This window comes from Pimephales promelas, chromosome 6 (assembly GCF_988280905.1).
Source record: "Pimephales promelas chromosome 6, fPimPro1.hap1.1, whole genome shotgun sequence".
Lineage (NCBI taxonomy): Eukaryota > Metazoa > Chordata > Actinopteri > Cypriniformes > Leuciscidae > Pimephales > Pimephales promelas.
Genome location: NC_142774.1, coordinates 36634206 through 36658214, shown reverse-complemented (window position 1 = coordinate 36658214; position 24009 = coordinate 36634206). Strand labels below are relative to the sequence as shown.

At 37.6% G+C, this 24009-nt stretch overlaps 1 protein-coding gene across 4 annotated transcripts in view; it reads right to left on the bottom strand.

Annotated features, from left to right (window-relative positions):
* LOC120468818 (caskin-1) overlaps positions 1–17917 on the bottom strand; it is a 45359-nt gene extending 27442 nt beyond the window's left edge. For all 4 annotated transcript variants that reach the window (XM_089132526.1, XM_089132527.1, XM_089132528.1 and 1 more), the window contains exon 1: positions 17315–17917. In XM_089132526.1, coding sequence (XP_088988652.1) covers positions 17315–17408 — 94 coding nt within the window. In that variant the 5' untranslated portion in view covers positions 17409–17917. The remainder of the gene's footprint in view (positions 1–17314) is intronic.
* Between the last annotated feature and the right edge of the window lie 6092 nt (positions 17918–24009).

Below are 24009 nucleotides of genomic sequence, written 5' to 3'. Positions count from 1 at the left end.
CAGAGGGTATTCCTCTTAGATAAAGCCAGCAGGTAAAGTTTCCATTACTGTTTAATCACTAGGGTTGGGTATCGAGAATCGAGTATCGATTGGAACCGAGACTAACTTTTAGTTTTTCCCAGAATCGTTCAAAAGTTAAAATTTCGATTCCTAGTTTCAATATTCACAGTCCGCCGAGCGGAAGAAGAAACCGCTGAACAACACCAACGAAGAAGCGTCTACCGGAAGTGTTGGCATAACCACGCGAGTCGAACAAGTAGCTTATGTCGGCGATCCAAAGTGTGGCTTCACTTTTCTAAAAATAACGAAATCTCGGCAAAATGCAAAATTTGTGACAAAAGGAGTATTTTTACAGAAGGAGTATTTCCTTCAGAAAGGCCATTGGTTAGCAAGGTTAGCTAAACTTTTTTGACACTGCCTCTTAAAAGAATCGGAATCGAGAATCGTTAGGAACCGGAATCGAAACAAGGAATCGGAATCGTTCAAATTCAAACGATACCCAACCCTATCCACAAGTTTCCTACGCCCCATGAGGCCTTGCGTCAAAAGTGGGCGCGACTTCCGGTTTGAAGTAAACAATGCGCTACTTGACATGCTTAACACTCGTTCATTCAACAGTTGACAGTCATTCAAGTTATAGCGATCCAAACTAGCTAACGATGTGGGAACACAACCTCAACGAAATTCAAAAGGGTGAAATAACAGTACCTTTACCTCCGCAGTAGTTGATTGGGAGTATTATAATAACATTATTAATAATCAATACTGATCAAGGCATGTTGACAGACAGTTGTGCGAGCTGACAAACAATTAAAATAAAAAATACACACTTAGTCATTGTGCTTTGGAGTTTATTCAAAATTATAAATGAATGTGCTACTTGAATAGGCTACATTAACTGGCACATTTGGTATTCTGTCAACACAGGCTTTGATCCTGAGTTTAGGTGTAACATCAGTAGTGAACAGCCAAACACATGCTGATAGAGTTTATAGAATATTAAGATTTTAAACAAATGTACACAGGATGATTCGTCGTCTTTTGGGAGGTGATGGAAACTTTCGTTGGTAGGATCACTGTGATTTCGTTTTCAGCTTATGTTCAAAACAATCACGTTTAAGCCACTGAATTAGTTTAGTCCGGTTATACATACAACCGCAAACAGCACATGTTGTCCCTGAGCTCCGTAACGACATCTCTCACAAAGATTTGCGTCTTTAAATAGTAAAATAATTCTCCGAAAAACAGCTAGCCTCTTCACTAACTAACACACAAAATACCATTGGAATGCTACTTCCGCCGCCTCACCGGAAGTTTCACCCACTTTATTTTTTACATGAGCGCCCCTCGGAAACTTGTGGATTAATCACAGCTGGTTATTAGCCACCCATTCGCACAATGACATATTACAGCAAAACACTGACAATCCTAATCAAAATCATGCATTCAATTCTGGGTGATATTTCCATCAAAAGTCTATGGCTTGATACATTAATCTCCAGATGTATGCGTGTGTAAGTGTGTGTGTGCTGTAAATGAAAGTGGTCCAGATGGCAGCCTTCTCAGAGGGTGAGAGAGGGATGGGAGTGTCGAGACAGACAGAAAGCGAGAGAAATTCGAAATGCATAGAAAAAAAAATCACTAAATAGTGAAATAAACAACCTGTATGTGTGTGTGCTGCTCGTTTGACCTTAATAGCAGTCTTATTCTACTAAACATGCTAAAGAAGCTATTAATTATGTATGAATGACATTATTATTCATACTCGCTGATCACAGCCTAATCAATTACGCTTATGATAAATTAGTTAATTAATTTCGCTATTCAACTTTATCTCTAAATTAATGGATACGTAATTATTGCACATTTAATATACAATTAATTAAGCATCTAATTTTCGCAAGACACCTTCATAAACACAACGGAATGGAATGAGAAAAACGCAACCGAGCATTTCCATGACGACTCAATGTCACTGTGATGCTAATTAGAGAATGTGACGGAAATACCATGGCAACTCCTCACCTGAAGTTGCCATGCAATGACTTTCTAGTAACGGCGGTGATGGTTTCACGATAAAGGAAGAAGTTAAGCATACATTTTGCGTGCATACAAACAGGTGCACATACAGTCACACACCATGAGGTGTGTTTTGGAACTCAGTCATAATCCTTCCATGTGATAAATTATTCATACCATTATCACTGCAACCTCAATGGTGCCTGTTGCTATGGAAACCTTGACCTTAACCATGACAATAAAAATCAGTGTGGCCCAGCCCCTGCTCACGAACGCACATAACCTCCTGTGTTTTAAACATTCTTTATTACTCATCTTCCCTTGGATCCTCTTTCAATATTGCATTGAGTTTATTCACAGCAGACCCAGCTGGAGTGTTGCAGAGTGTGCAAGTCTTGGAAATCTACAAAAGGTTAAAGGTTAAGATGATATAATCCATCATCTGTCATGGCAAAATGCTGAAATCATATTTTTTTTTCCCCTGAAACCCAACAAGACTTCTCCCCAAGTAAATATGCCAAACAGTTTGCCGCCTATTAAAGGATTACCCATGGTCTAAAATCTTGATATCATTTACTCACCAGCATGTCCTTCCAAACTCTTAGTTTCATAGAGCACAAAGTGAAAGATTTAGAGGAATGTCTGAGTTGCTCTCTTCCTTAAAAGGTACAATATGCAAGATTTTTTCGCCACCAGGGGTCGCTAACCTCTTACAATAACAAAGGCGTATATTAATGATGTATATTAAGCGGAATTATGGATCTTGTAGTCAAGCTGATGGATCTTTCATGCATGGGTGAATACAGTGATGTTTTTAACATGACTGTGGTATGAAGCAGGGCGCGATTGCTAGACGTATAGCGCCACACGCAACGCGAGTCCCGCGGATATAAAGGAATAAGGGCATTTAATTCTACCGAAATACACGCTGAATTGCTCACACAGATCAGTTTTTAGAGGAATTAAACTTGAGGTAACGCGGCGCTAACTTGCTCTAACAGTTTCACTATCACACTAAACGGCATTTGTGTGTGTTGAATGTTGTTAATTAGGTTGTTTGTTGGTTGTAGCTCAACATTAGAAAATAACATTCAGATCATATTCTAACTTTTCATCATGTTTAACTATATAGCATTGACTAGTTTTATATCCATTGATTTGCTCGCCTGTTTGCTCATGCAACACTCGCGTCTCTGTCAAGTCGAAGTTAGTCGCGGACGTGGAGCTCTCGGCATCTCGAAAGATGTTGATCTTCATTTTAGTCCTCTTTTTTGTCTCAAAGTTGGGCATAACAGACCCAGTTGTCCACGTCTGTCGCCATGGTTACTATGGCAGTTCGAGGTCAAACCTGGCCGAAACCAGGGGTAACGCGGATATGACGTCATTGACTGGCGACTCCTCACCCCTGCTCACACGCCCCGGTTCCTTTGTTAAAAATGGCAATTTTCTCACGATTTACAAATAGTTGGAAACATTTGGGATATTGTAAGTAATCAACTAAACAAAGTGTATAACATTGGGCTAGTGGTTTTTGGATACTTTACTGCAAAAATCCTGCATATTGTACCTTTAATAATGAAACAATGAATATCAAGCTCCAAAATGCAGTGTAAATGCATTAAAACTAGTTCATATAACATATTCCAAATCCTCTGCATTCACAGAAAGCTGTTTGTGAGAAACAGACTAAAATTCAAGTCGTTATTACTGAAAATCCAGCTTTGCATCTGTGGTCACCATTCACTTTCATTGTAAGAAAAAGAGCATGTTCAACAGAAGAAAGAAAGTCATAGTTTGGAAAGATATGAGGATGAGTAAGTGATATAATCTTCATATTTGGGTGAAATGTTCCTTTAATGAGGTTTAAATGCTAAAAGGATATAATCTGACAATTATGCTAGTTTGCCTTCATTGCCCTCTATTAATGGTGAAGAAGCTGTATTGTTTATTTTTAATAAATCCCTCGATGCGGACGTGACTTTGCCTGAACAGTGGATGTGATTGGATAACTGGACTAACCAGCAGACGTTTCTCATCGCACAGCATCTCAAATGTTGGTTTGATCATTCTGAAATGCCTGAGCCAAAGTCTGTCATCAGAACGATTCGGTTTAATTCCCTTCCAGAAGTGTCAAAATGTAGATGCCCTCATTGCCCTCTATTAATGGTGAAGAAGCAGTACTGCTTTTTTTTTTATTATCAAATTAGGCAAAGTTAGGCTGTGGGCCAGATTAACCATATGGGTAATTGGGCACTTGCCCACAAAACATCCACAGGACAGTCATTATTTTTGCATTTACAGCTATTGAACAGAAATGACACACTTTACTTTCAAAACACACAGTTTTTGCCTAGCCTGTTCTCTAGTGCTGCATGAAAGCCTATATATTACCTAGCCTCTCACACACTATTCCGCTATTGTTCTTAATGTTGTCTCTAGTTCTTAAGAATAATCGTTGCACTAAAGCAGCACTTTTAAAGCCCCTACATTGTACTTCATTATTATGTAATCAATTCATTGACAGCCTACGACACAGACGCCTAGACAAGCATGTGACTGACTGACTGACATCAGATCCACAATCACAGATCAATTCTAAAGCAAATGCTCAGCCCGCAGGTTATGTCTAGATCCAAATGACAGTAATGTATCAGTATATTGATACTTCACTGTTATTTACCCGGTGTGGCTTACAATAGGAACATTATGGATAAATACTAAAATAATCACTGGTAAAGAAGAGAGTTAAGAGAGAGAAGAGTGGGGAAGAAGCTCTGAATTATGTGAAGAAGCATCTTATAGGTAGCCTATACTTATATATTTATGCATTTGGCAAACATTACAACATTACACACTAACTAATGTTATAAAAGTGAAATCATAATCAACCACCTGATCTTATATAGATCAACTTATTTATGTTTGAGAACCTCATTAGTGTGAAGAAATGCAACATTTAATACTCAAGGACCTCGGAATGTTCAACATTCCAATCAGATGCAACATTAATCTGTCAAGCTGCATGATATTGATGCTATACGTGCGATAGTGAACACAGAACATGACTTACTGAGCTTCAAATCCCCTGCAGGGACAAGCTAAGACTTATCCAACCTTATCACTGGTTATGAAGATAGTGAAGGATACAACACAAGTTCAATACAAAAGAGGTGTCGAGAAACCTTTCATGGAACTGATATTGAGGTTAATATTCACAATTCAGGAATTAAATTAAGGTTTCCCAAGTGTACTAAGGTTCGCTCTGGAGACGTGATATATGCTCTATGGGTGAATCACACCAAACCTATCAAGAACATTTCCAGGTCATAATTCAAAACAAAATCAAAAAGGGGTGGGATATTTTGTTTAAAAAAATAAATTGTGGGATTATATTCGTTGGAATAAAGCCTCAATAGTCAATAAAGTAATTTAAACAATATTATATAAAATGTATTATTTAATTTTATTGTAATGAGAATCTAATGGGTCTTATTTGAACTATTATCCTCATTAGAGTAATGCTGAACAAATTTTATATTATTTAAGTTGTATTCACACTTTAATATATAATAATTCAATTCAATTTAATAATAATCTAATGAGAAAATCTGCACACAATGGGACAGTGAGAAAATTATTTGAGTAACCAAATACATAATTCAGAATAAAATGCATATAATAATGGCATTCCTCCATGTTTGTTTTCTATTTTTAAAAAGGAATTCATTTAATCTCTCAGCTCTGGAGCATAATCTGGGACAAGCACAGTAATCTGAACAACACACACACATTGTCTCCCCACATTCTTAGACTCTAACCCATAGCTATAATTATATGTAATGATTATCATTTTAAAATGACCCGAAAGCATGAGCACTGGGAAGAATTGCAAAGCACATGCTGAGCATATACTGCCACACTTACCACTTTACTCCCTTTGAATTCTGCGAGTTATATTTGGTTCTTTGTGTCAAAGTAAATGTACCACGGTCTCTTCAATACCACCAAAAAAGGACTAGTGTGCACTGCATATTTACACACACTCTCACAATACACACACACACAACCCCTCAGCATCCCTCAGCATCATCTAACTGTGTTCAGTTTAAAGCAGCCATGGCCTGAAGCTGAAGCAAGCTGACTGTGAAAAGAAAATGAGAGAGAGAGAGAAACATGGAGAGAACAACCATTTTCTTCCACTAGTTTGGCCTCACATGCCGTACACGTGACTGTCAGTTTCACACTAGACTCTAAAAATACATTATGAGGGAACCCATAGAAAAGTTAGACAGCAATGATATTAAATACTTAGACTTGTATAAAAAGTTCTCCAGAGAACAATATATTGATTATCAAAAAGATATAGCTTAATACTTTTACTGTATGTCTCTCTCATTTATATCTCATCTTAGACAAAGTTATATCTCGTCAATGTAAATCCAAAAGTTTTTTATTGATATTTTGTCAATCGCTTGGTTCCTTTTTCGAATGTGTTGCGCTACATAGCCATGCCCACCATGAAATCTCATTGGTCCAAAATTCATCTCCACTCTAACCCTCATCCCGTCCCTTTTTAAGGGCTGTGCTCATTGTGTTCGGTCTTCCAGTTCGCATTTCCACAGCATTATGGTTAGATGTTGCGTATTTATGGAATGAACAGCTCATTTTAAAAACTTCCCGGTCTACTGACATTTGATATAACATCCGCTTGAAACATTACAATGATCATGTTCAATTTCATTTCACCAGTAAGTACTCTTCAACAGCGATACTATATAAATATACAGAGCAACCGCAAAAACGGACGTTCAAACACAAAATTCTAAAGATGGCTGCGTGCATGATTCCTGCAGTCTTTTTAACAATAACTGTTAAAATGTTAAAGACAGACAAACAGTGAGCTCTGAGGTTGTTTATCGCTGATGCTTTTGTTGAAGCCATCAGCATTATTTCAACTTATTTTTTTTAAATAAACATGTTGAAAAGCATAATTCTTAGAAGAAAAACTACATTACCCATGATTCTGCAAAGAAATCTTCAATAAGTCAGTATAGAGTGCCGAAGTGATGACATCACTTTGTAGGACAACGCGGAAGCTAGCGGCGCATGGGTTCCCTCGATCGAAAAGCTATGCATTTTCCCCCCAGACTTCTGGAAAATCGCAAAAAATAAGATCTGTGTTTAACAACCCTTACACGTTTTGTCTATCAAGATAATCTTTACAAATTAATCCAAAATGTATACATTTTGAAGCCTATATAAAGTTTTTAAAAAACACAAGTAGACACAATAAAGTTAAAAATCCAAAAGCAGGTTATAACTGTGTGTTCTACGTCATAGATCAAAACGTGAAAATATTTAGAGTCTTTGTTCACCACAGACCTTATTTCAGGCGATTTAGCAAAAACCCATTAAAAAATCCCATAGACTTTCGAGCGAGGGAACCGGGAGTGCTAAAATGCTAACTCACTTCCGCGTTTTGACCTACAGAGTGACGTCATAACTTCAGCACTCTTTAATGGCCCTACACTCTCAAAAATGTGTGTGAGTGTGTGTGTGTGTGTGTGTATATATATATATCTATTTTGCAATGAACAAAATATAGTGATTCTAAAGATTTATAATCAACATATTTAAATCAATACCTTTATATTTCATATTTTGTCATTTGATTGCCATTTGCAATGCTTCATGGGATTGTAGTCCTTTCTCTCAAAAAAAATCCTTTATGTACACAGTCTAACCTTTGCCTTTTTGTCTGCATTTTTTGCTACAAATCATTTTTGTGGTTCACCTCATATCTAGTTGGTTTGGTTCACGACTAACAAAGACTTTTTTTTTAATCCTTATGGGAAAAATTAATTGGAAAAATACAATACTGGAAAAGTGGGCATTGTTGCACTCTGTTAAATATACGCTAATTGGCAGACATGATTCTTGCTGGTGTAGGTGCACCACAGTAATAAGTAAGTTAATATTAATAATATCCAATGTAACAACCAGAAAAGGCAGCTTCAGATCTCAAGTTCTAGCAGTTTTGTGTTTGTTCCTCTGGTAATTTCTCGCCACCTCAAGGATTATCCTACCCCACCAAAAAAAACACACACACACACACACACACCAACACAGAGCCTTAAGAGGATAAAAAACGGCTGTGCAATATGGCGATGCCCAGACACACGGCTCTAGTCTGAGCCAATACAGATGCTCAGCATTGCCATGGTCACTCAATTGACAAATAGTTTTATGTATAACAGTCATAACAGAGACAAGCATGTACAATGTCTCCACATACACAAACGCCAGTTGTTCATCTCAGGAGTGAGAAAAACAACTTAACAAAGCATGGAAGTGAACAACAATTAGCAAATTATTGACAACTTTAGACCTAAAACACTACTGAGGTCAGGCACACCTGGATTAATCAATTTGTCCAATAATGGCAGACAGGAAACAAGGAGCTGGCTTAAGTTCAGGAAGTAGTGCAGCTGTGCATAAAGCCAATTGGCTGGGCTGTTCGATATGTCCCGTCCTGTGGAAATTACCTCAAAATATTGAATAAAGCTGCACATTTCAAGGCCCTTTAGTGGGACTTTACTTATGATTTAGTTACAAACCAGCTAGTATTAATGCTACCTAGTGAGGACTTTACATTCCAATTTAAGTAAAAACTTACGAAAGTCTGGTGCAACTCTACCCAGGCACTGACAACAAGTTACAAAAGATTTTCTGTGATAGCGACTTGCTCAAATACCTGTTTGGAACAACATGAGGGTAAATGATGGCAGAATGTTTATGTTGGTGTGATGTTCCCAGAATGAACCCACAAAAGCTTTACAAAATGACACAAGCGGAATCAGCACAACAAGTCATTTTACTGAAGGCCTGCCTTGTCCTGTTTTCATCTACAAGACAAGACCTGTCAAGCTCTGCTCAATGCAGCAAAAACCTGTGCTGTCCAGACTCCAGCTGACCTACCATAACCTCTGATATATCTTACTACACATTAACATCAACAGCTTCAGGTGCTAGACAACACACTACCACGCTGCTGCTTCTGCAGCCTGTTGTGCAAGGCAATATGTGTGTTGTTTTCCTAAACCTTTACTTCTACCAACATATGGACAGAAGGGGTTTTCAATTGCACTCATGAGTAAATAAAAAAAAAATGTATGTTACTCTTTTGAAGAAGCAACTTTAGACCAATATTATTGCCTAATTTAATAAGTATGCCATCTGAATACTTACAACAAGCTAGTTTGTCATACAGGGTTCTTTAATTAAAATACAGAGTTTATTCAGAGTTAATTCAAATAAAGCTGAAATAAAAAAAATATATAAATATTAGTTGAAAATCTAAAACTGAACAAAGATTTGAAATGTTGTCTTGGCAATGAACTGAAGCGCTATAATTGTTAACTAGAAAGTAAAACAAACTAAAACTTAATTGAAAATAAATGACACCTAAATAGCAATATTTTAAAATAATAAAAGCACATAACAAAATAGCTAACGGCTAACTAAAACTTACATGAAAAAAATAAAATGAAATAAAATAAAAGCTAATTAAAAATATTAATACAACTATAATTAAACTATAACAAGACAGCTGTTATCCCATTATTAACATAATTTCCCATAATTTTGTATAACCAGAATGGGAGGAAGGAAGGCAGGATAGAAGGAAGGAAGGAAGGAAGAATGGGAGGAAGGAAGGCAGGATAGAAGGAAGGAAGGAAGGAAGAATGGGAGGAAGGAAGGAAGGAAGGAAGGGAGGGCAGGAAGGAAGGAAGGAAGGAAGGACAGGAGGGAGGAAGCAAGGAAAGAAGGAAGGAAGGGAGGAAGAATGGAAGGAAGGAAGGAAGGAAGCAAGTAGGAAGGAAGGACAGGAGGGAGGGCAGGAGGGAAGAAGGAAGGACGGGAGGGAGGAAGGAAGGAAGAACAGGGGAGGAAGGAAGGACAGGAGAAAGGAAGGAAGGAAGGACAGGATGAAGGAAGGACAGAAGGGAGGGCAGGAGGGAAGAAGGAAGGAAGAACAGGGAAGGAAGGAAGGAAGAAGGACAGGAGAAAGGAAGGAAGGAAGGAAGGAAGGAACGAATGAATGAATGAATAAATAAATGTTCTTGCCCTCACAACCATCATATCCTTCCTTCCATACACTTCCATACACAAGCAAATACTGGGATGTTGTTAAAGTCTTCCACCTGTACATAGCAGTGGTGTCTCAAATGCCACAGAGAAGTGGACAACTAAAGTCAACAGAGGAAAAAAAATACTTTGACGGGGGAGGGGGGGATGTTTTTTTTTTTGACATTTTAAATGTATGAAACGTTTTATGCTCTGACTGCTTGCAAGCAGAAATTAAATAAATGAAATACACCTGCCAGCAAATGTTTCATATTAGCCATGAAAAGGACCAGCTTATCTGAATCTGCAATTTAGACAAGGGAATGGAGGTTGCTAAATTAAATTTGTACTGAATGATCTTCTTTTGTCATTTTCACCTTTATGATTTGGATAGATACTGAATACAGGAGTTGTTGTATTTTAGGCTGTAACAGGATCATTGATACACAGAATGGAGCCAAAGCAAAAGGTTAAGTGCCCTTCTCAAGGACACAAGGGCTCTGGTCAAAGTAAACGGCCAGGGCAGGAATCTGTGTCACCTTGTTAGTGTAGGTTCGTCCTGCAGCACCGCACACACTTGGCCTTGTACATACAGATGAATCTACAGCATTCACATTCTCAACTCCACATTTGGCCTCAAGTCCAATGAAACCTCCTTGTCTGGGAAAATTACGGCCCAACCAATCAGTGTCAGCTTCAACGGCGGACGGATCAGTTTGAGTTTACAATGCGGAGCTCTGACAATGACAACGACAAAACCAGCACAGGGGAAGCTATCGTAAAACCCACTGTCAAGATTCAACAGTTATAGATGCATGAAAAAGCTGGATTAAAAATTTAATAATTCTAGCTGGATGTAAGTAATTGAACTGCTACTAAACACACTCACTCCATCTTCTGATTTGATATACTAAGGTCAGCATTGAAGGAACCAAAAAAACGTGAAAATACACAAGAAATGTTTGAATGAACAAACCCGCCACCTAACTACAATTTTGGCTGAATAATAAAACATCAATTGTTAAAAAAATAACAATCTTAATCATTGTGTTATTTAGGTTTTATATACTATAATAGTATTTATTATTACTTTTAACTTTTATTTTATTTTTACTTTTAAGTTTGAATAATTTAATTATGTGGTTTTGTCATTTTTATTAGTTTTAGTTTTAGCAGCTTTAGTACTTAAACTTCAAATTATTTTATTTCAGTTAGTTGCCAAGACAACATTTCTCATTTTTATTTTAACTTATTTAAGTTCAAGCTTTTCAAATAATTTTTATATTTTATTTGATTTCACCATTAATTCAATTTCAATTAACAATAACACCACTTGTGTTTATTAAAACAAAATGATTCCATATCTTAATATTATTAATATTCTTAATAATATAATTCTGTGAGAGTATCACATCTGTAGTATTCACCATGCATCAGAGAGTTAAATGCAAAAGCTGTAAATGTACCAGTCTCAATCACTGTAAAAAAATATTTTCATGATTTGTAATCACAACATTTTTTCTTTTGTCAACTTGGATCATTTATGCAGTTCAGATAACAGAATATTTTAAGTTTCTGGTTATTAAATTAATCTCCTTCATTGTATTAACTCAATTTTTCCATTTCAGTGAACTTAAAATTTTAAGGCAACCAGGTTACCTTTTTTTAAGTTAAACCAACAATATTTTTTTACAGTGCCTATAGTGTATATATATATATATATATATATATATATATATTCCCTGGATATGAGATACGCATACAAAGATTTCTTTCTATGAAGTTCTGCGTGTTCTCATGTGTTCTCCTCTAGGGTGAGATAAATGGTATTTCCTTCTCTGTCTCTCACTCCCTCTTTCTTTTTCTGAGAGTGCATTGATGTTCATGGCTGGTTGAGCTGATGTGTTCTGGCATTTTCTTTTCGCTGGTTTGGGAATGTCCTGCTCACACCATACACGGTGGCTAGAGTACAAACACACACACACACACACACACTGAACCGTGCAAAGATGAGGCCCAGTGAAGAGACACAGTAGCAGAAAAGCAATTACACATGAACATGAATTAAGTAAGTTCACGTTAAAAACTACAGTCCGTAGTTTTTCCTCTTTGTCGCCATCTCTGTTCGAAATCTGCAATTGCAGTCATTCGCGGAATTATCAACTTTGCGTGGGTTGTGCCTCGGCATGGCACAGCGCGGATCAACACAATGTTTTGAGGAGAATATGCGGCTGCCATGGTGCGTTCAAGTCATCTCGTAAAGATCATATTCCGCACATGAACGCCACCACAATGTCGTAAATACGAGTGGGAAGCTCTGGGTTTTCTTTAAGCCCCGATCTTTACGAGTTGTGGGCGTGTCAGTGAGAAACATCCGGAATACCACAATACCTAAAGGTATTTAACAGTGATATTGTCAGGCTTTTCTATTTACAGCGCATTAAGCTAATTGCCTGCATAGAATATGATGGCATTATAATATGACAATGTAATATGAAACGGTAAAGTTTGCTGTGGCTTCATAAATTCATTTCTAGAACTATAGAGTTCGAGAACCTTGCTGTATTTTTGTGCAATTAATTAAGAGAAAGAGCACCGCCATCTTACTCCGACGAAAGTGACTTTAACGCACCTGCCGTCATAAACACGACTTTCCACCTCGTAAGTACGAACTTACCAGGAGGACTTGAATGCACAATTAGTCGCCAAGCCAGTGTCATTCTGAATCACATATTCTACTTTTTGGAAGTGTGACCAACATACAAATTTTCACCGGAAAATGTCATCTGAACAAGTAAGTAACGTCCACTTTTGTTCTGTCCAACTAAGGGGAAAAAAGCAGACAGTCCCGCTGATTAAATCTAACGATCGCGTCAAACCGTGCAAATTATACTGTGTTCTTAAATTGTTCATGTTAACAACATCAGCACTGCGCGACTACATTTAAAGCCCTTCCGATATTTATCCTTGTGTTCGCATGGGCCTGGTTGCAGTCTCTTTTTTTCTGTAGCCACTCCGAAGTCGGAAGTCTTTTGCATTTTACAACGGGTGAATCGCAAAGACATGCTCGATATATAATTGTTGATTATATTGGAAATCCATCTTGTAAATCATGTAAACTTGATTTACTGCTTCATTTCCCCTTTAAAGTGACACTCACGCATATAACCTGTCAGAAAATTCACATTTACAGAAAACGAATAATCCGGCCAAGAAAACTAGCCTCAACCAAGTTTTCTGCAGTCATACACTCTCAGAAAAAAAGTTACAAAAGCTGTCACTGGGGCGGTACCTTTTCAAAAGGTACACTTTTTTACCTAAAGGGTGCATATTGCTACCTTCATGGTACATATATTGGTATTTTATGCTATTTGTACCATTAAGGTACCAATATGCACCCTTTAGGTAAAAAAATTGTACCTTTTGAAAACATATTTGTACCATTAAGGTACCAATATGCACCCTTTAGGTACAAAAGTGTACCTTTTGAAAAGGTACCGCCCCAGTGACAGCTTTTGTACCTTTTTTTCTGAGAGTGTATATATAATGCAACAATCCATCTTTTATTTTATGGCTATTACAATATCTTTAAATGCAACCACAAACCAGTATATATTATATATAAATGACCATTTAAAACTATTACAAATGCTGTTAGCTGGTAAATTATCAAACATCGGGTTTGATCTGGCAAACCTCTTAGATTTTCTTTTATCTCTTAAGACCTTTTGGGAAACGTGAAAATTAAATCACTGACAGAAAGATACAAATTACTAGTTACACAAGGTCAATTAAACGCACATCTATATGTTCATTCTTTAAAGATAATACAAAACTATTACAAATGATGTTAGCTGGTAAATGAGCTGATCAAACATCTAGTCCACTTGGGTTTTCTTTTTTTCTCTAAGACCTTTGGGAAACATGTGAAAATGAAATCAGTGACAGAAATATACTAAAAATAGGTCAGATGTGCTACTTTGTGCATGCATGTTAGAGAACCATTTATGCTGTGAACAAACATTTCTGAAATGCTTTGATTTTTCCCTGCTTTCCATCTGCTCTGCTGCATGAATGAATCTGCGCGTGGCTTGTCATTCATAAAAGATTCGGAATACCACGAGAAGTAATGAATTATTTCAAACTCTCTAAATCCAATAAGACTTTGTATTACACGCACAAAATGTTAAACTATGTTGTTACTTACTGAAGTTAAATGAGTTGATTCGGTCGTATTAAATGGGAAAATGCTTGGAAATGCTCAAACAGAAAAGGAATACTTAATGCTCTATATGCTAATCGCATTAGCAGGTGTTTTAAGTGCCCTGGTGTCAATGCTCAGTGGTTAACTGCCCGTGCAAGAACAACATTTAACTGCTCTAGAACAAGAAGCAACCGTGTCAAATCAACCTGCTTAAGATATATGAATCTTTTACAGCCACTAATTTTATCTTTTGGGAGGTCTATGGACATCTGCTGTACTGAATCAGTTTGTTCAGATATTGGTTGTTTAAAAGAGGAAAAAAATACTTTTTAACTTTAAACATTTTAAAGGTATGTGGACGCACAAAAGCGAATTATCTACATAGAAATGACTAGTTAAACGCACTTTATATCAGGTAGGTTATACACGTTCATTCATAAAACTTACAATAATTACACAAAAGCAGACAGTACTTCATAAGAAATGTTGGGAATGTACCCAGTATCACCAACAAATTTAAAGTTTAGACTTATTAGAAGTGCAAACCTCCATTGGTGGCTTCAAATAAAAGAGCATAAATTAGCACACAACCGCATAACACTAAACGAATTTTAAAAGCAACTATATCCTTATTATTACCAATATAAACTTATTTTTTGCCCTGCCTTTAAATATCCATATTCAAGAGTCAATGGCCACTCCCTCAAACACCATCGTTGAAACAACTCATATATATAAAGAAATACAAGATATGATATATTATACATTGTAATTAATAGAGCAAAATTTGTGCTAGATTCACCTTTTTTCCTGATGTAGTTTAAAGGGAAGCGTATGGAAAACGGGTATCAAAGGTCAAGGGAAAAAGTTCAAGGATATCATGTAATAAACCTTTAGAGCGCATAGGCCTAAATTTTAATTTATGAGGCTCTTGAGAGATTATGTAGCTTTCTGAGATGAGAACATCTACAGCCCAACAGCAGAACATATTGGACATTGACATAAAGGTGTTGGCAAGGGTTTAGCAACAATCACAGAAAGGATGTCTACAGTCTGGCATACCGACACACCATCTGATCCTCAATTTTACTATGCCTTCAGATGAAAACAATAACTACTCTCTTAAAAGAATATCTACAAAAGGTATGTCTTCATTCATGTCTTTATTCAGCACACACACTCCACAGGTATACATAAAAAAAAAATCTGTGTTATTTTCTTCTAGATGATGGTCTCTAAAAAATGCACCAGAAAAAAAAGGTTTGTTTCTTTACCAACACAAGGAAAAGAAGGGCATCTTCAGTATAGCTATTATTGTAATACTGTATCTCTCACACACACACACACACACACACACAGAGAGAGAGCGAGTGGCCTGCTTTCATTTCAGGCTGCCCCTCCTATAGCAGGAGATGCATCTCTGACCACCTGGGATGTTACCCAGCACTGGAAGTGGTAATTGCATTTCAATTATAGGCATGTGTGCGCGTATGTTTACGTGGCGTGTGCCTGATCTTGTACAACATAGTATAAGGAGGAAAAGCTATTCCAAACGAGCATTATTAGTGACCCACTAAAACAAGTCAAATATATCTGCATGAATTATATCATGGAATCGCTTTCAAAAATATTTTTCCCGCTGATGAAAGATAAAAACACCGACAGCCAATCAGAATCCATCCTACTTTAAAGACCTTGAACATTTAGAGTCACAAGACCACAAAACTGCAGCGCATGCTTATAATGTGCATTGCTGTGGATGCTAATATATTTGACTGATGGCCCCTAGCGACACGTATAGCCTACCTATTTCAAACAGTGACCTGGTGACTTGACCGATGATAAATCGCTGTCAGCGTCACGTGAACGCCCCTTTACACGTCATAATGGACAGACGCCCAAACAGCTGAGTGAGTGGCCTCTCTCTCTCGCTCTCTCTCATGCACTCACACACTTTATTACTCTGACATCTGGCGCTTTTCACTAATATAATCCCTTCCCTTCCCAAGCCTCATGCTACCCATGGACAAACAAGATGGTATCTTGGTATCTATCTATCTATCTATCTATCTATCTATCTATCTATCTATCTATCTATCTATCTATCTATCTATCTATCTATCTATCTATCTAACAGCTAGCGTTTCTAGCTGTCTGGTAGGAATAACAGATACTTTGATATAAAATAAAGATCTATCGACATTATAAACCTATAATATGAAGAATAGTCAGGTACTTAATGAGCCATAACTGTAAAATGCCAATATCCATCTGCAAATGTTTCCTTCAATGATCCATGTGTTTAATCTTTTGCGATCTTGAGCCACCTGCCATATCTGAGCGCGCGCTCATCTGGACATCAAAGCGGATTTGGCGCGGCCCGCCACAGCGAGCATCAAGTATTGACGATCCCATCTGAGCGACGCGACTAAAGTGGAACGCTTCCGTTATAATCAGCGAATGTAGATGTCCGCGCTGATAATAACTAAAAAGAACCGACTCACTCCAGAGACATTTGGATGACCCTGCCGCGCTGAATGATTTTGAGTCACAAAAGGAACGTTTCGTTTAGAAATCGGTGGTGCTCCGAAAAAAATGCACGAGAACCGTTCGTGAACGCCACGGAAATTATTTAGTTTCTGTAGGCTACGTTTTAAAAAATGTAGCCTATATAAGCGGTCCTTACCCAGAAACGGTTCTCGGTTCCCAATCCCATAGACGCGTATACGACATACAGAAGGCCTACAAAGTCATTTTTCTACATGCTCTTAAGAGGGAACCGATTAAAAAATTCAGGAAATTTGTTCACCACACATTTATTTATTTCGCTAAAGCAAAGTGTTTTGCCATACAATATCACATAGGCCTATTCAAAAGCCGCGTCGGTTTAAGTGCTCATTGAAGCAATAGCAAGGGGGTGTGTGGAGGGTGTGATGAGACATTTAAGATCGGTGTGATACTCACTCGCTTTGCCCTGTTTGGGTCTCTGGAGGAGCCGTTGGACGGTAATCAGATCCTCCGTCTTCACCGCCTGCAAGAGTTCTTGTTCCTTCCCCATTCTGTTCAATCACACACTCAAGCACCCTCTCTCACACATGCAGTCATGGCTATACTTTTACATCCAGCGCATCTTCAGGGGACCAGGCGACCATAACGGTGCCGTTAACGCCAGCACATCCTCGCCGTTCATCGTTAAAAGGTCGAGTGCGCAGAGTGCAGAGACACGCAAGGCGCGTTTACATGCCCAGTGAAGTGACCAGTGGCGTCCACTGAGTCGCTTACGACGAAAAGGGTCTTATTGCGTACTGAGGTGACAGAATCCAATCGCTTTCAGGTTAAAGGGACGGCGCGGAAACCTTGCGCGTATTTACGCACGGTGACATGGCTCGTTACAAAACTATCAGATGTTGTGTAAATCAAAACGGAAGCCGTCTATTTGACCCTAAACTCGTAGAGAGACCGTATATATTACGTAAACATCCAGGCAGATGTGCGCGCGGGCGCTGGAGGTTGTAATCCGCTGTCACTTTCTCATGTGCGCATGTATGCGTGTGTGTGTGTGTGTGTGTGTGTGTGTGTGTGTGTGTGCGTGATTGTGTCTGTGTACTATCTGTGTATGTGTGGCAAGCTGATTTAACATTTATTCTTTAAAAAACTGACTATATATTCAGTTAGTACTAGAAAAAACCTAATATAGTAAAAAAAAAAAAAATCACAACCAGTTACAGAAAAAAAATGTATGCATGCTATCTGGAAGTGAACATGTGGGATCTGAATTACAATCTAAAATACAAACTAATTTGTAGCATTAAACACATTTTTTAAATATCATTAAAGTGGTGGTTTACTGCTTTTTTTCTTTGCATGATTGTGTTTATGGGGTGCAATATAACATGTATTCGTGGTTTTTCTTTTTTTTTTTAAGTCTTATTTTTCATAAATTTCACCTTTATTGTAAGCCGCTTTCTCCTTTGTCATTTAAACGACCGGTTTACATCCTGATTCTGTGAAACCACTCCCTCAGAAACAGGCAGTGGGCTCAGATTGGTTAGTTTGGGCCGGTGTGTTGTGATTGGCTAAACTGTGTAGCGCACCTTGTCCAGATACTTCACGCCCATTACCTTTATGGGCGAAAGTTGCATATGTGTTCCTGTCAAATGTCAAATAATGGTGTCGATACTGCCGTAACAACTTCAACCTTTCATAAAAGGGTAAAATTATTATAACAAAGGGAGTGGTCTATTATTTCAAAAGTACTACACAAAAACAGCATGATTACAATAACAGCACAGTCACCAAAAAATAGCGTGTTGAAATTATAAGGGCAATTTATAAATTTGGCAGGCACCTACAAACATAACAAATCTGTTGACTCTTTGTTTAAAACTCAAACAAAGCAAAAAAGCAAAATATAAATAACAAAGATACTCAACAGTCCTGGCTCAGTCCTTTTCTGCTTTGGGGTAGGTAGGCAATTCAAAGTCTGGATGGAAAACAATGTCCCCAAAAAGAGAAAAAGAATAAATCCATTGGTCTGAGGTCCCACAAGAAAAGGTTATCCTCCAGTTGGAATAAGTCCCCAAAAGTATAGTCCACCGCGTATATCCCAGAGCATGCACATATGAAACAGCTCACACGTCTAATAAACCATGTCTCTATTTCCAGAGGTCATTTTGCACCATTTTCTCTGAGCTAGGTTAGCCAAAAAAACCATGCCACCTCACCAAACAACCACCTTTCAAAATGGCCGCCCTTCCCCCTTTTTACCCTAGGCTCAACATAATAAGAGTCTTAAAGGGATAGTTCACTTTGAAATTAATTTTTAATTAATTCTTTGTCTTTGTTTCAACAGTATTTTAAATTTTTACATTTTTCGGTCAAACCGTTGTTGTCTGTTAGTCATAATGGAGTTTTAGGGGGTCCACCTCAAAGAGTATGCACAGAGAAGTCAAAATTAAACATGATTTAATGACTCGTAAATGTAAGTACACACTGATGGCCTAAGACACGAAACGAGCGGTTTGTGTGAGAAAACGAACAGTATTTAAATAGTTTTTATCTCTTGTAGCACGTAGCTGTTAACGTGCACTGATCCAACTGAACCGAACTGAACCGTCTCCAGAAGTTAGGCCGAAAGTGATCTCTCGCGCGTCTACGTCACGCATTGTTTACACGGAGATTTCAGAAGTTTTACCTTTCACTAAACATATTATACCGGAAATCGCAATGGAAGACGATTTCGATATATCTAAATATGTTTAGCATAGCTAAATAACGTAGATGCCTACCTCGTGATGACAAACCGGATCGAGCTACCGAGCAATAAACATGGCGTTTACAAAATATTGTGCTGTGTCTGGTTGTGGAAGAAGACAGTCGCTGCTTGCGCGAGTGAGTTGAAACTCATTATAATATGCAAAACTGTTATCCACTCACAGCAGTGGCCGTTTACTTCAAGTCTTCAATGCGAGACACCCATTAAAACTGAGTGTTTTTGAGCTAGGCTTAAAACTAGGGTAGAAAATAGCCTATTACTTATTCATTTTGATGTTTTTGAATGTAAAAACCAAGCGAACGTCATAAGTTGACCTCAGACAACAATATAAAAAAATTAAAAATCCAGTTCATGACCCCTTTAAGTCGCAAAAATGGGTCTCCTGGATTTCTTTTTAGAGTGGGATGCTAGTCTGGATGACACACTAATAATTATAAAATAACTATTAACATTAAAATACATTAAAGAAATTAATATTAAAGCAGCTTGCCACAATGTGTGTATGAGAGAGAGAGAGAGAGAGAGAGAGAGAGAGCTTGGTTAAATTGATGGTGCAGCATCAATCAGGGGGCGTGACTAAATAGACCCTTTCCCAAGAGCTGACAGATTAAAACGGAGGGAAGCAGTGTGTTTTTTTTTTTTTTTTTTTTTTTTTTTTTTTTGTGAGCAGTGTGTGTTTTTGTGGAGAAAGGTCACAGAACAAATTTTAGTGGGGTAAGAACTGAGCGTGTCCACTGAGCCAAAGGCACGTGGTCCTTTAAAGAATGGGGGAGGACGCACATTAAATGAACGTCATCTAAAAAAATATATATATATAGTTTTGGCTACTCACCCAGCTACTGTATATTCCAAATCTGACCTTCTTTCTTCTAGCTGAACACAAAAGGGAATATTTCACAAGAAGTTCACACATTATAACAAAAGCATACAATGGCAGTGACCACAACCTGGCAAGATTAAAAACAGAAAAAGTAACAGCCTGTGGGCAACAGATGAACAGATGAAAATGTAAGTTGTATTTAGTTAAAAACCTTGATGGTGCATCACACTAATGATTATGCTTAATATGCAAATGATGTTCCATGGTGAAACAAATTAAAACGTCTATAGAAGAAAGAATCAGTATTCTTTTTTATTTTTAAGTGAGCTGTTCCTTTAAATCTCATTGGTGGCGCTCAGACACTGATAGCCATACTCATATCTTTTAATCGCTCTCTTACTCCTTATCTCTGTCATTTCAGACGTCATTTTTGGTGACAATTACAACTAAAAGTCTGTGATACGATACATTACTCCCTAAGGGTGTCAGCAGAACCAGAGCAGATGTCTAATTTGGGCTCGTTCTAACCCACATCAGTCAGTGGGTAATTAGCCGTTCTTTATTTATTTTGCACTGTCAGTTTTAAGGACTGCAATTACTAATACACAGTTATTTGTGAGGTAGAACTTATTATTCAAATTATCTGCAGGGAGATTCCCCTCCTACCATCCTGGCCCTGTCGTGGAGTTGTGTTTGCCATCCTTAATCACTAGTTCACCAAGCGTTTACTCCTGCAGAGATTATTCCAACTGTAATTCAACACAACTGAAAGAACTAATTCAGCAGGTGTGTTGACTGGGGCTGGAACTAAACCCTTCCAGAAGGTACAGTAAATATCCAGGAGAAGGAATGAGCTACAGCAAGAGCACGCTTATTATTATTTTTTCAGCATGAAAGTGTAATGTAGCGTAATGCATCCAGATGTGGCTTTTCTTTCCTATTTCTATTTATTCGTGGATTCTCATTTGATTCTCATTACTGTAATACAATGTTTTTTTTTTGTTGTTGTTGTTGTTGTTGTTTTTTTAGACAGAGCAATAAATACTACTTACAACTATACTGTGTTATTTACTTTTTTGCATTACATTGCAGTAAAGAGGGTAATTATTATTATTATTATTTTGCATTACATTAAAGGGTTAGTTCACCCAAAAATGAAAATTAAGTCATTAATTACTCACCCCCATGCTGTACCAACCCCGTAAGACCTTCGTTCGTCTTCGGAACACAAATGAAGATATTTTTGATTAAATTTGAGAGCTGTATAACTACCACATTGGCTCCTAAGGGACTGCCTCTTGACGGCCCAAAAAGTCAATGAAGAAAATGTTTAAATATCCCAAGTGACTACCGTGGCTCAACTATATGTTTACCAAGCGACGCGAATACTTTTTGTGCGAAAAAACAAACAAAAATAACGAGTTTATTCGACTATTTTTTTCTTCCTTGTAGGCCAGAACGAGACTTCCTTATAGATTTCCACGACGCATGCGCGAGATTTGCGATCTGCGTACACAGCTTACACTACTTCAGATCGCAGTTCTCGCGCATGCGTCGTGGAAATCTATAAGGAAGTCTCGTTCTGGCCTACAAGGAAGAAAAAAATAGTCGAATAAACTCGTTATTTTTGTTTGTTTTTTCGCACAAAAAGTATTCGCGTCGCTTGATAAACATATAGTTGAGCCACGGTAGTCACTTGGGATATTTAAACATTTTCTTCATTGACTTTTTGGGCCGTCAAGAGGCAGTCCCTTAGGAGCCAATGTGGTAGTTATACAGCTCTCAAATTTAATCAAAAATATCTTCATTTGTGTTCCGAAGACGAACGAAGGTCTTACGGGGTTGGTACAGCATGGGGGTGAGTAATTAATGACTTAATTTTCATTTTTGGGTGAACTAACCCTTTAATGATAAATGGGGGGGGGGCAAAATAGACTAAAAAATATGGACAAAGCGTCTGTGACGTCAACCATTGACTTTTTTTTAAGTACAGTTTTGAGACTGTTTATGGGGGGTATGGGCGGCGCCATTTAAAGAAAATCTTGAGAAATACATAATACAAATGTTCAGAAAGGATACAGAGGTGGTATGATGTGTTGTGTCAGATCCATTGACTGTAAAAAAAAAAAGGTCAGATCATGGCCGAGACGTCAAATTCCACTCGGCGTAACGTTAGCCCGTTATCAGCTGTCAATCAAAGTTAACCGCCCTTATTTGTAAAACAATTTATATCTAAATACGATCTAAACTAAGGAGTCAGAAAGAAAAAAAATCACCCCCCTCACAGTTGTCAGGCACTCGTAACCTATCCGAAAATACAATAAAAGTCCATGGGACCAACCTGTAAAAGCATGAATTTATGCTGTGAAGACGGCCATTTTAACACGGAATCTATGGATATTTGCCATTTGCTCCCTTTTGGGACCACCCTCTAGCGGATCTTAGATGTATTGCAGTTTTTCGCACTTCCGGGTAGGCTTCATTTTTCCGTCTACTTTCTCTGTTAGAATGTTGCCGCCTGGTTGCCGCTTGGGTTACTTTTTATTCAGCAAGGGATGCATTCAGGTTTAAAGTGACAGTAAAGACTTTTACGTGTTATTTCTTTCAAATAAATGCTGTTCTTTTAAACTCTCTATAAAATCATGAGAGAAAAAAATGGTATCATAGTTTAAATTCCACAAAATAGTCTATTAGGCTACTGTTTTCAACAACAATAATAAAATTGTTTTTTTTTTTTCCTGCAGCAAATCATCATATTAGAATGATTTCTGAAGGATCACGTGACACTGAATACTGGACTAATAATGCTGAAAATTCAGCTTTCCCATCATAAGTTACTTAAAATAACATATGAAAATAGAAAACATGTATTTTAAATTGTAATAACATTTGACAATATCACTGTTTTACTGTATTTTTGATCAAATGAATTCGGCCTTGGCGAGCATAAGAGCAAAATCTTATCTGCCATACACTTTTCAAAGCATTAAAGATACTGTGAAAAAAAAATAGTATCAATATAATAAATAACTCAATAATGAGAGACTGCCATCATTTAAAACTGCCATGGCCAAAATAAAATGACATAGCCTACTAAACACTCTGGAAAACAGAAGTCTTTTGTTTTACTAATTAACTTGATCACGGGTCAATAATGATGCATTTTCAAAGAAATTAGATAGCAAATACTCCTGCCACACTGTCAAATAAAGTACTGCTAATGTGAACAGTGACCCCGAACACTAAAGTATACTTATGTCCATGTGTAAGATTGATGCTGACGGTTAGTGCATGTGTGTGTGTTAATGGCTAGCACCAGTGGGTGTTTAAGTAAATGATTCACTTTGTTAAGTGTGTCTAGGGATGTTTTTTAGACTCTGACAGTCGCATTAGGTTAGTTAGATCACACGTCTAAATGCTCTGATTATACGTCTGAGCATGTGTGTGTGTAGTCAATGTCTCTATGTGCAGGTGCATGTGTAAGTTTCAGAAACCCAAACGAGCAGCAGATTCTGTGTGTGTTCACGGATGTGTTTCATCTGCCTTGTTGTTTTCATGCAAGTT